The sequence below is a fragment of the Neophocaena asiaeorientalis genome, unplaced genomic scaffold (genome assembly GCF_003031525.2).
Source record: "Neophocaena asiaeorientalis asiaeorientalis breed wild unplaced genomic scaffold, Neophocaena_asiaeorientalis_V1.1 scaffold567, whole genome shotgun sequence".
NCBI lineage: Eukaryota > Metazoa > Chordata > Mammalia > Artiodactyla > Phocoenidae > Neophocaena > Neophocaena asiaeorientalis.
In genome coordinates, this window is record NW_020173728.1 from 1398501 (window position 1) to 1410997 (window position 12497).

A 12497-nucleotide genomic window follows, 5' to 3' on the forward strand; every position below is an offset into this window, starting at 1 on the left:
AAGACTTGCTTTGTTAGCTGCATTGAATACTGATGATTTATAAACTTTTAGAATAAATTGGTGAACCATAGTCACATAAAGACCCATCGATTGGATTTTTAGCTATGAGGTGCACTGTGTAGTGGCAGTATAAATTTCAGATGTAGTTCAAAGCATGCATGATACTGCCCAACTGTTTAATATAACACTAACGTGTGGATAAAACCCTGTATGTTAATTACTAGTCCAGTTTTTAAAAATAACTGCTACTTGCCATGCCCAAATACAATGAGACGGGGCAGTAGGATACATTTTATTAAAACTGAACTAAATAAATAGACTTTTGCTAGTGCGAATTGGTGAGCATCTGGACAAGATTCAAAGAAGACTTGAAGTCAGGAATTCGCTCTCTCCAGTAAGTATTAAGATAACTTTGTGATTTTAAGATCACTTTTATGTCATTACTTTTAAGCCTGGAGGTAAGCTTAAATGGAAGCTTCTGAAAGGCGTGTTTTGGTTTCATTTGTCTTTGCTTTAGAATGTTTACCTGCAGTTGAATGAAATGCCTTTTATTTCAGTTTCTAAATTCCATGTAACCTCTTATTTCAGTAGTTGCTTAAATGATTTCTAATAGAAGTTGAACCACGAATTTGCCCAAGTCTAAGTTGTGCAAGCTATTTTGGAGTAGCGAATAGCTCCATTCCCATTTCACACACACAAATTAAAGCATGTTCCCCTTCGGCCCTCGTGCATGTCTACGGTGTCAGACAACAAGCAACGCAGGCATTCACTTCACCCCGAGTGGGGCGTTTGCTACTTCATTAGTTTTACTTTTTTCCCGGTTAGAAGTAGCAGAGCCGTCGCTCGCGGGCACGCGTCCGGTGGGTCGGCTCCAGGCCGCCCTGGGGGCGGGAAGCGGCGCCGACGAGCGGGATGCAGCCGGGGCCGCAAGCCGCCTGTGAACCGGGCGTCCAGGTGACTTCGGAGAATGTCTACATTCTAATTTGGAAGCAAAGCGAAATTCGCTTACGTTCAAGCTTGGAACTTAAATCAGCAGCCTCGGCAGAGGACCCTTTCGGCTCTTTCCTTCCAGGTCCCGGTATTCGAGCGCGTGCGGAGCTGAGACGACGCTGGGCTGGCGGGGAAGCTGCGGCGCGGGGTCCGGCCGGGGATCCGGGCCAGGATAGAGCCCGCCTGGCCGGCCCTGGCTCGGGCTCTGCCTGCCGGTCATCTCCCCGCCTGCCTCCCCGACGCTGCACGGCGGCAGGACAGCGCTTCCGATGGATGGCCGTGGGCTCTAAGGCTTTGCCTCACTGGACCCTACAGGGAAGACAGCTGCTCACCATGGGCTCTTAGCGCCGCGATGAAGTCGGGCTGTTTCCAGGTTCTAAGGTTCTTACAAATCTTTAATGAAACCCTGAAAAAACTTGGCCCTGCGTAAACATACTACAGTGGAGTTAATTACATAAAATTGACCCGTTGACTTTACACCCGAATATGGAGGGGATAGTTATAGCTTTAAACATGCCATTTAAAGTTCTAAAAAGCGTGTACTTGTTGAAATAACAGGGCATTTTTCTGGGAGATTCAAACGTGGGGACAAGTTAGAAAGAGATGCAGAGTAAGGAGAGGGAAGGAAGCGAGGTCTCACCACCCGCTAGTGGGACTCTAGCCGGCTTAATTTTTCCATCAGGCATTTTGCTTAGGTGTCTTCAGAACACTTTAAACATTAATTTTCAAACTTGTTTTGATCCCTTACATGTAATGGTGAAAGAGCCAAATCAGAAAGTTATTTTAGACACGCTCATGATAGCTTAAAACGAAAACTAGACCAAAATTAAAGATCTGAGAAAATATAGGTTCTGCAGAAGTGTGGGTATGGTGTACTTACGAAGCTCTGTACACTAAGTAAGACATGTATGTGGGCTCCTTTGGAGTATGCAATACTGATTTAGGCGCTATACATTTTCAGTATTTGGAAGATAGAGAAATCTAACAGAAGGTATTATTCCCACTTTAATGTATTGTGAAGTAATATATAATGGTTGTGTTAATTCCCAGCAGAGAGACTCTTTACCTCAACAATAAAGGACCCTGCTCTATTCACCCATCATCAGCAATGAACTCAGTAGCTTCAAAATACCTTCCTATCCAAGGTTTAAGGTGGGACTTTTTCTGAATAGCTTTACGATAACAAGTGTGCCTTTGTAGAATACTAAAGCAAAAATGTCCGAGGTCAGAAAGTCAGACAGAAACCTTACTTTACAATCTGAGGCTACAATGGAAAGGTGGAAACAAGGCAGCAAGTCTTCATACGTGTGTCTGGGTTGGTTGTGGCAAGGAAAATGCATATGGAAGTGCTGCACGTGAACTGCAAGCGTAAATGTAAGGGATTATAGTGTGCTTAGGAGCAAGAAAAAGTTAAGTACAAATTGGAATCTATTGTGAAATAATGCAAAAACCTGCCAAGGAACACAGGCAATTTAGCTAGGAATTAAGCTTTTTAAGTTTTCTTTCTTCTTTCTTTCTTTCTGCCCTCCCATTGGGTTCTGTGTAGTGTTTTTTCAACCTAAGTACAACTGACCTACACCACTGTGTTACTTCCAGGTGCATATAATGATTCGATATTTCTATACATTACGAAATGATCACCACAATAAGTCGTTACCATCTGTCACCACACAAAAATAATATTATTGATTATATTCCCCATGTTGTACATTCCATCCCATGACTCATTTATTTTGTAACTGGAAGTTTGTACCTCAATCCCTCTCACCTATTTCACTCATCACCACTCCCCGGAATTTTTCAACTTTTCTTAGAGATTTAAAACCAGTCCTTAAAACTGCAGTATAAATCTAAATGAAATTTGTAAAATGTAAATAACTTATTCTCATGAAGATTTTATAATTTGCCAAATCAGTAGCAGACACATACATGGGTCGGTTGGGTTGTCTTGCTGACCATATCCTCTTAAAATCTACTTCTTCACTGATTTTCTTTTGATATCTAATTGTAGAAATAAATTGTTTTCTGATATACCGATTAAAAAACAACAAAAAGGGCTTCCCTGGTGGCGCAGTGCCGATGCAGGGGACACGGGTTCGTGCCCCGGTCCGGGAAGATCCCACATGCCACGGAGCGGCTGGGCCCATGAGCCATGGCCGCTGAGCCTGCGCGTCCGGAGCCTGTGCTCCACAACGGGAGAGGCCACAACAGTGAGAGGCCCGTGTACCGCAAAAAAAAAAATAAAAAATTAAAAACAACAAAAAAAACACATGCTTGGCCAAGATTTTCAAAGTTTAAATACTGTAAAAGAAAAACAAGAGACCAGGGTTTTAATTTTTTTTGTTTTTTTTTTTTTTTACTAAAGTCCAGAAATTTCCATATGACAAGTACATTAATGAAATCTTCCCAAAGAAATACTGAACAATATACACTCTAGTTAGCTGAGAGTTCCAGCTCAAGAGTTCATACCTAATTGTGCATTAAAAATCAGCATGGATCTTAGATGATCTAGAATACCACTGTGTTTTGAAATCCACAGCTGGTTTCATTTTTGAACATAATGAAAAACCAGTATTCCTGTTCCATCAAATGTGTTTTACAAGCAATAATAAATTCAGATCCACTGTATTATGCAACACACATCTTTGGAAAGCAACATAAAACAGTGAGATCGGATCAGTAGAAATATACACAGTTAAAAGAAATACACAAAGTACTGTAGTTTTATTAAAAACTACTACTTGAGAAAGAAATCTTTCCACAAATAGCATAAAACTGTAGAATGATGAAAGGATTTGGGAAAGCTTTACAAAAGCCTAATTCCAACTGTATCTTCCTGAAGGTGGTGGCAAAGGGTATTTCCTTCCTTCTCTGGGATATCCCTGAAAAAAGAGCAAAAGAGAGAGTTTATCTTCTGGATTAACACTCCTGCAAAGAAACTAATCTTACTTCTCTGTGGAAAAACACACTATAAAGAAGGTGAATATGTCTTACAGGTATATCACATGGAAGGTCTCCTTAAACGGGTGCTTTTGGTCTGCAGCTTCATAGAAAGCTGCATGCAAAGTGGGACATCAGCATAAATGCTATCACTGATAACTAACCAAACAAGCCTTAACAAGCGCTTGAGAAATTCCTTAAAATGCACACAAACGAAGGATAGTTAAGTGTCCTGTGTAAAACACTTGTCATTCTCAATTCTCCCTACCACCCCCTCCCCAGCTCATAATTCAAGCCACACTGTGGTAAGGTGCCCACATCATCTTCACACACACATATTATATACTAGGAAAGTCGTTTTGCTTAACAAAGGCAGGCGCTTGCTGCATCAGTTGAGGCCTAATGAACTATTCATTTTAGGGTTTTTTGTTTGTTTAGCTATAAATAATAGTGTACCACATTAGGTTATTACATAATCAATTACTGGCAATATTCATAACAGTTCCTAATATGCTTGCAAATAACATTTCTGTACAACCTGAAGGTAAATGTGACGTGTCTCCCATCACAATTCCCTTTCTACGGAGGATTCTGAAATGGACCCCCTTCCCCATGTTGCCACTCAGAGCGCTTCACTAGTTTAAATTATAACATGAATATGTGTAGTCCTTCAAGGTCATAATGTAGGCTAAGGACTTGTTTAGTCATATGAACTCCACTAAAAATATAATGAAGTCATAATTTTACTGCTTTTAACAATAAACTTCTACAATTTAATAGCGCTTCAAAATTCTGATTTAATTAAAAAAAAATCTCCACAGAAAAAAGACTTAAGAAAGAAATGTATTTCCAAAAGGTCCTAAAAGAATTATAATGTACAACCAGTTTGCATCTCCTAAGTGAATAAGAATTTTACCTCGTGTAACAGCAGAAAGCTCCTTTAAAGGGACGGGCTCCCCTAAAGGAGGCAGGGGAGGCGCTGAACTGGGGTCTGAAGTCACAGGCGTCCCCAGCTCTGCTGCCCAACCCAGAGGCAGGAGGGTTAAGCTTTCGACTCCTGACTTGGAAAAATGAGGTGACTGGACTAAACTTCCTCCAGAACTTCTTCTAGTTGCAAGTGTGCCTTCCTTTCAAAAATATTCATCATTTAGGTGGCCCAGTGTCCCCTCGACACTAGCAGCATGAACAGTCTCAACCTACGGAACCTACCAATAGCATCTGTAGAGATCTCGGGCTGAGAGTATGCAAAGTCATATTCTACAAATTGATTCTAAAGAACTGTAACAAAATTCTCTCAAAAGACAAGATGATTACTTTCTTGTAAAGTGAACTGAGACTTGTAAGAATACACCAAAAAAGCGTGGAAAAAAAAGATTTTTCTTAGCTGGCAGAAGATTTTTCTCAGCTGGCAGAACAAAGGGACACATGGCAAGAACCTGAGTTAGAAAATTAATATTCGAAGCACTGCAAAAGGCTGTAGGCGACACCAGGTAAGCAATTTAAAAACCACTTCACATCACCACAGGTGCCAACTCCAGGAATAGCACACACTCTGAATCACGGCATTCAGATCCTGTTCTCTGGCAAGCGTTTGATTAAAGAGCATGTAAATACTGGCCAGGGTGTCAAATGGCTGGGGGACAAACAGACTGAGGCAAACAGACCTCAGGCTTAAATGTTGCTAAAAGTGGATGCTATAAAGAGAAGGAAATAAAGCTTACATTTACTGAATTTGTCTAGGAATTACTATACTCACTCAATGTATAGCTCTTTAAATTTAGTTTAAAAAAAAAAGTGGGAAATTAGATAGGAAAGATTTCTTTCCATGAAGATAGAGAACAGATGAATCAAGACAGAAAACTCCCAAGAGGAATAAAGATAACAGCTGAAAAGGTGAAATATTACTTTCAGCTTCTAGAACATTACCATTTATTTTGAGAGATCTAGTTTCTATGAAACTAAAAAGCAATACCCTAAGGATAAACATGTTTTGGTGACAGACCATATTTGTGCTAAATATCAGATTGCTGTGATTAAAGGGGCTTTTGGTCTGAAAATTCTTCAGCATCATCAAAGGATAACCTATTTAGTGAGGCAGATACTCGCCCCATATACATTTTTAATGAGGGATCCAAGTTCGACTGAGCTACTCTATCAGTAACTTATCCACAGATGTTTAAGGAAACCAAAACCAAAACCAAACCAAACCATGGAGTCCCAAGAGGCATGGTTCCATTCAAAGTGAGCAGTAAGCTTTCCATGCCACAGTCCCCGCTGCATCACCTGTCTCCCGCCGCGATCATCACGTCTGGGTGCATACCCGCCCGGCCTGGCAAGCATCTGGTACTGGTTTGGCTGGAAGGCTGCGTTTGGGGTTTGGAGCATCCGGTTCCATGGCAGCAGAGGTTCGGCCCCAACGCCTCTGTGGAAAAGCATCATGTTTGCATTAAAAGTCAGAAGCCTAAAATCTGGCAGGTATCATCATCTCCAAATCTGAGGAGAATCCAATCTGCCTGGATTTGTCGTAGGGGATATGTCGTATCAGAGTGGCCTTTATGTCTCTCACAGTGAGTGTTGTTTAACATGTTTCAGGAAGTATCAGCATTTATTTAAAAGGATGTTTAAACTCAATTGAATCAGAAAGGTCTGACTTAAAAAAAATTTTGTTCACCTTCAATTGTCAAGTTTCCTTTTTAGTCACTTAAAGTTTTGGGCCCAAGATCACCAAGTTGGCTACATTTCAAGATGCTATCCAGGGCTTCCCTGGTGGCGCTGTGGTTGAGAGTCCGCCGGCCAATGCAGGGGACACGGGTTCATGCCCCGGTCCGGGAAGATCCCACGTGCCGCCGAGCGGCTGGGCCCATGAGCCATGGCTGCTGAGCCTGCGCGTCCGGAGCCTGTGCTCCGCAACGGGAGAGGCCACAACAGTGGGAGGCCCATGTACCGCAAAAAAAAAAATAATAATAATAAGATGCTATCCAAAGAGTAAACATGTACAAGCCAGGAGAATGAGGCTTTATTTTAAAAATGTCCAGGCTGGGTCTTGGAGTCCATTCTTTCTAGTTAATTGCACACTGCAAATGAATTCTTACTGCTGAGTATTTTGAATCTAGGTTAGGGGACTTGGCTGTTTTTTCCCATCCATTATTCTGCTCAATATGTCAGAAGGTCTGATCAGGAGGAAACCTTTTCAAGTTCCATTGATGCAGCTTTCAATTGACCACGGTGACCTAGCAACGTGAGCACTAATTGGCATGGGCTGACGGGCATTTGGTGTACAGTTTACATGGGAACACAGATTCAACAGCTATTATAACCCAGTTTGCTGGCCCAGATTATGGTCAAAAGAAATGTTTTAATTGTCTTCAAGTGCCTATTTTAACTTTGCAGATACAAAGCAACAGGTATGATGCATTAAATCATAACAATTTAAAACTGTCACATCAACAATGTAGCAAAGATTACCCTCTAAAAGCAATCACCATGTATGACATAACTTTCTTGAGGTATTTTCCTCAACTTCCAGTTTATAGAACAGTCACTACAAAGAATAAACAGTAGCAAAATTCTCCAGTATATTTTAGCATTCGAAGCTTTGGGGCCATTACAGATGTTGGGAGGAATTATAAGCAAACTTTAAATCTGCTAAAGCACTGACTAGCTGGTATTAGCTATAACTGGTCAGCTTATGAATTTCACTTCCTAGGTCTTAGGGGGAAAAGCTCAAAGCTGGGCTCACTGGGTAATGCATTCTTCTCACAGCTATTCAAGCTTGAATCCATCCTCTCTACCCCCCACTCTCCTCCCCCTTCACTTGGAGCTTGCCTGTTTTGTTTTGTATTGTTTTTCAAACACCAAAGATAATTATTTTTGTGTGATGGCTCTAAGAACAGCTCTTTTAAGAACTCTAGAAAGGCCAGTGCTATTCTTCACAGTTCGTGGTGAAATCAGGACTCTAGTAATATAATTTTCTGTGAGTCAAAATAAAATGAAAAATCTGTACCTCAGAAAGAATATGCATATATTCAGGGCTTTTAATTATTTTTTGGATTCATTAATACAACTATATTTTAGTGAGAAGGCCTCATCTATTTAGCAAGAACAGCTCCATATGTAGAGAACATATGGTCTCTTCCACTCTCTGCAGGACTGAGGGGTTGAGGTTTGTGCTGTGACCAAGGAGGCTCATCAAAACTGAGCATGCAAAACCCACCTGCGTTAAGTGCAACTCACACATTGTATTAACTGTGATCATTTTTTCTTTACATTTTATAATGCTAAAACTCACTCAACTGAGTTTCAGGAAAATCTGCTGGTATGGATGAAATACATTATGAATGCAATTTTACATTATTTTATGATTTAAAAATAGGTTAGGAACAAAGCCACAATTTAAAAGCACAAAGTTCTCCTTTTTGTTTGAAATGATTACTTGAACTGTTTTTGACAAAAATAATATTTATAAAAATAATTTAATTAAAATTAAATGGAAAGAGCAAGTAAGAGGGACATGTACTACTCTCTTTTTTGCTTGTAAGTGGCAGAAAGGTCTTTATTTTACACAAGTTTATCATTTTTCTACACTGTGCTAATTATATTAGTTTGCAAATACTTACAAACTGAAATTTACCCTGGAAAATACATTTTAAGTCTGGGATGGAAGCGCTGAGGCTGACACATTTTAACTTTTAAAAATCAGTAGCCATCGATTGAGGCAACTTAACTGAGGCATTTGGCATCGTGAATGGCAACAATATTCTTAAGTTTCCAAATTACTGCTCTGCAAAGTAGCTGGTAATGTGACATAACTACATACTACCACTGGGGTATCTTTATGTGTCTGTGTGTGTGTGTGTGTGTGTGTGTGTGTGTGTGTGTGTGTGTGTGTCTGTGTGTTTGTGTGTCTGTGTGTAATGTGGCAAATCAGCTTTGAGCTTAGCACCCATTTAAGTTAAAAACTAAATGGATAAAAAAACCTTGCATACGGCCAGACAAGAGAATGCTCCGCCGGCAAAGACACAGACAACGGGGCAGAAACTCAGGTGAGGAGGAGGCACATGCTGGACCTCACTCACCATCAACACAACGATCGCTAGGTTGTCTCTGTGTGGGGAGAAGAAGGTGGGGGCAGGGATGCGCCCAGTGTATTTTTAAGTGAAATGAATATATGAATTATATATACTATTTCAAAGTAGGAATTAATTCAAGAAACAGTGTAGTTTATTAAAAAAAAAAAGTACACTCACAATTTTCTTCTCTAATAGGGTTTTCAACCAAACACTCAAAACTGTGCAGTGGAAAAGTACTGAACTAATGATCAGTAAAACCTGGTTCTAGGAAGAATTCTACTTACCAGTTGTGACATCTCAGCAAAGTCAAAGTGACTATGAGTTTGTATTTTCTCCTCTATGTCTTGTAAGGTCAGAAAGGTTAGACTGACACGTGCTATAGCAACGAGTGATGTACTGTATTTGCTAAGAGGCTGGCTAATAGAGAAGTTTAGGAGGCTGAATTCAAACTTTGTTTTCTTTATGAATAAATGGTGTGTGTCTTAAACGACCATGATTTAAGACATAAGAAAGAATTATATTACGCTCACACGTAACTTCCGCTCTACAGCATGATTTTAGTTTCTGACTAAAACTAAACCAAAAACATCCACAAAATATGTCCCAGATCTGTTGGGTTCACAGAGTCAGTCCAGAAGATACCAACTTGGCTAGGGCAGAACAAAAAAAAATGATGGATATCAGGACACAAGGTGATAATCTTAGGGAAACAATGTGTAGAGGGAAGGAAAGCTTTAGGACTGAAGAAAGGGTGCCTTGGAAGTGGAAGGGGCTCCTTTTCTTCTATGAAGTCCCTGCGGCATTATGGAATATGATGCTTAGAGTCAGTTTTCTGATGAGTTTCGCTTGAGTGAAAAGTTTCTTAGTAAAGGATGGTGAGGAAGAGAGACCTCAGATAAGCTACTGAATTGTGTGCCTCAGTTTCCTCATCTGTAAAAATAACAACATCCACTTCAAAGGGTCGCTAAGAGGAATAAGTGAATTCACGTTTCTAAAAGCATGTTAGCACAGTGCTGGCACTTCCTAAGCACATGATAATACTGGCGATTATTAATAATATGGGAGAAAGGCAAGCAACAAAGTGGAGAAACCAAATCTTAAGATCAAACTTGACAAACGTAATGGAGAAAGACAGTTATTAAAATGAGATCAGTGTGAATGTGATAATATGTAATTTAGAAAAAATTTACCCCTCACTCATTTAATCTGTTTGACAAGGGTGCTACTCTGAGGATGCTGAAGTGGTACATACCATGTGCCTTGAGCACTTATACTGAAAACAAAACATAAACACAGGCGTAGCAGTTATTTTAAATTAAAATGCAGCTTGCACTAAGTAGCTGATACTATTAATAAACAATTGAATAACATAATTTCTTTTATCTTCTTGAAGAAAATAATGAAATGAGGTTTTGGAGTCTCTAAAGAAAGACCTTTCTTAAAGGGGGTAGAGGTTATAACCCTGTTCAAATAACAACACTTCATTCATTTCAGATGTGAACAGCTCAGACTACTAAAACGGCAGAAGAGAGGCAAACAAAACAGATCAGAACTGGGGAAGGCAAAGAAGGAAGCCGTACTACGTGGGGGCTTAAACTCGTCTTAGCATTTACTGGTGCTGGCAAGACCAGCATGAGACGACAGACTTTAAAGCTGCCCTTAAAAAATTATTCTTCAGATGTTAATATAATTATTCATAACACGCCCGGCTGCCTTGTCGTGCAGAGACCACCTGACTTCGGAGAGCACAACTTATCAATGAAAGAACACATGTCAAACATCCCTTGTTATTAAACCATGTCACATTCCTCCTCGTCCGTGGTACTTATTAGACTGCAGATCCCATAATCCTCTTCTGAGTCCCTTCTGCATTTAATTCAGTTCAGTCTTAAGTAGTTAAAGAAACTGTTTTCAGTGGCAACTAATAACAACTGACCTACAGTGACACTGCACTACAATAGGCCTGTCAGCCCTGAAAAAGTTGTACCAAAGAAGCTGATTAGGACTTCAAGAGGTTTGCAGCAAGAATCAATGGTTGGCCTGTGCTGACGCTGCGCCGCCGGCACAGAAATGATGAAAGTGGAACTCCATTAGTTATGCCTCATTAAGCTGCACAACACTTCTCAAAAGAAATTTGTTTAGCCCGACCGAAACCTAATACAGCTTTAAGCTCTCTGTGCTGCATTTTTCAGGGCACCTCAAAAGCATCAATAAAATAAAGGCCAAGAACCAAGAAAAGCAGGAAAGTATACAGGCATGAATCTTTTACCTCAACATGTTAACCATCTATTTTCCTAAAGAAAGGGCACAAGAGAAACTATTTAGAGGGAAGAAAGTATATTTCATACCACAGAGAAAGCCCAAACTTCAAATGCTGATGTGAAAAGTTACTGAAAAGTCATATTTGCTTTAACATTACCTGTCAAATCTTTGCTGCTGGAAAAGGGGAGGAGGACCTCGCCAGGAATCCTGGGGCCTCATATCTGGAAGATAAACAGGAAAGGGGTGAACAGGAGATTTTTTTTTTTTTTTTTTGAAAAGTAATCACTATTCAGCTACCCACATATATTATAATTAAAAATTCTTGAAAAAAGTTGAGACTGAATATAAATTAAATAACTGGCATAATTACACACCCTGGAAATGTAAAAAGATATGAAACCAACAGGGTCAGTAAATCTGTTAAATTATTTCTCCTTTGGTAACAAAACATAGTTTTAGAAGCCTTGGTCATTAAACTCACGTTTCTCTCTCCCTCACTATCTGTGTATATAAAGCTATACATGTGTTTTACATTTATATTTTAAACGCTGTGCAAAACGATGGTATTTTGGTTTTATCCGTAAATACAAACTGAACGAATAGTAACTTTAATAGAAATCCTAAAATTTGCCCCCGAAATGTGTAAACTGGAAAGAACGCTGACTTGCCTAGCTGTGCTAACATGAAGCAGACAGTACACAATCTCTCGAACACAGGTCAGAAGACGTGTTCATAAAGGGACTGCCCACTTCCCTATTGTTTTCTGAGAGTCAAACCTCTTCCCCTAACAGAAGCTAAGCTGGGAACATCGAACGAATTACAAGGAATAGTTAAGTGGCTGCTGGTCCTCTGTGTAAATGGGATGAAGGGCACCCCCAGCACAGTCAGCAGGTTGGTATCAACCAACCACCATTCCAGTCCCCAGTCTCAGTCATCTCAGCCACCTTCCGGCAGGGTCTAAATGTGACCTAATTAAAACAGCTGTTCCAGGAGTTGTCTAATGAGGTCTCCGCGTGAGGACAGTAACCTCCTCCAGACTCCCAAGGCCCAAGGACAACAAGGCTTACCATAATGTATTCAGGCTCACATTTTAATGGAAACACAAACTAGAAACATGCTTTTCGAAATTACTTTCTTAAAGGAAAGAAGAAATGAAAGCTTATCTCTGGTTACCAACCAAAAAAATGCAATCTGGGTTTACTTGGGGGGTGGGGGGGGGGGGGGGGGGAAAAAGAA

At 40.2% G+C, this 12497-nt stretch overlaps 1 protein-coding gene across 2 annotated transcripts in view; it reads right to left on the reverse strand.

The window, feature by feature from the left end:
* Window positions 1–3333: 3333 nt before the first annotated feature.
* Window positions 3334–12497, reverse strand: part of XRN2 (5'-3' exoribonuclease 2) — a 79519-nt gene continuing 70355 nt past the window's right edge. For both annotated transcript variants that reach the window (XM_024750783.1, XM_024750784.1), the window contains exons 28-30: window positions 11419–11482; window positions 6214–6352; window positions 3334–3872 (exon numbers count right to left, since the gene is read on the reverse strand). In XM_024750783.1, coding sequence (XP_024606551.1) covers window positions 3807–3872; window positions 6214–6352; window positions 11419–11482 — 269 coding nt within the window. In that variant the 3' untranslated portion in view covers window positions 3334–3806. The remainder of the gene's footprint in view (window positions 3873–6213; window positions 6353–11418; window positions 11483–12497) is intronic.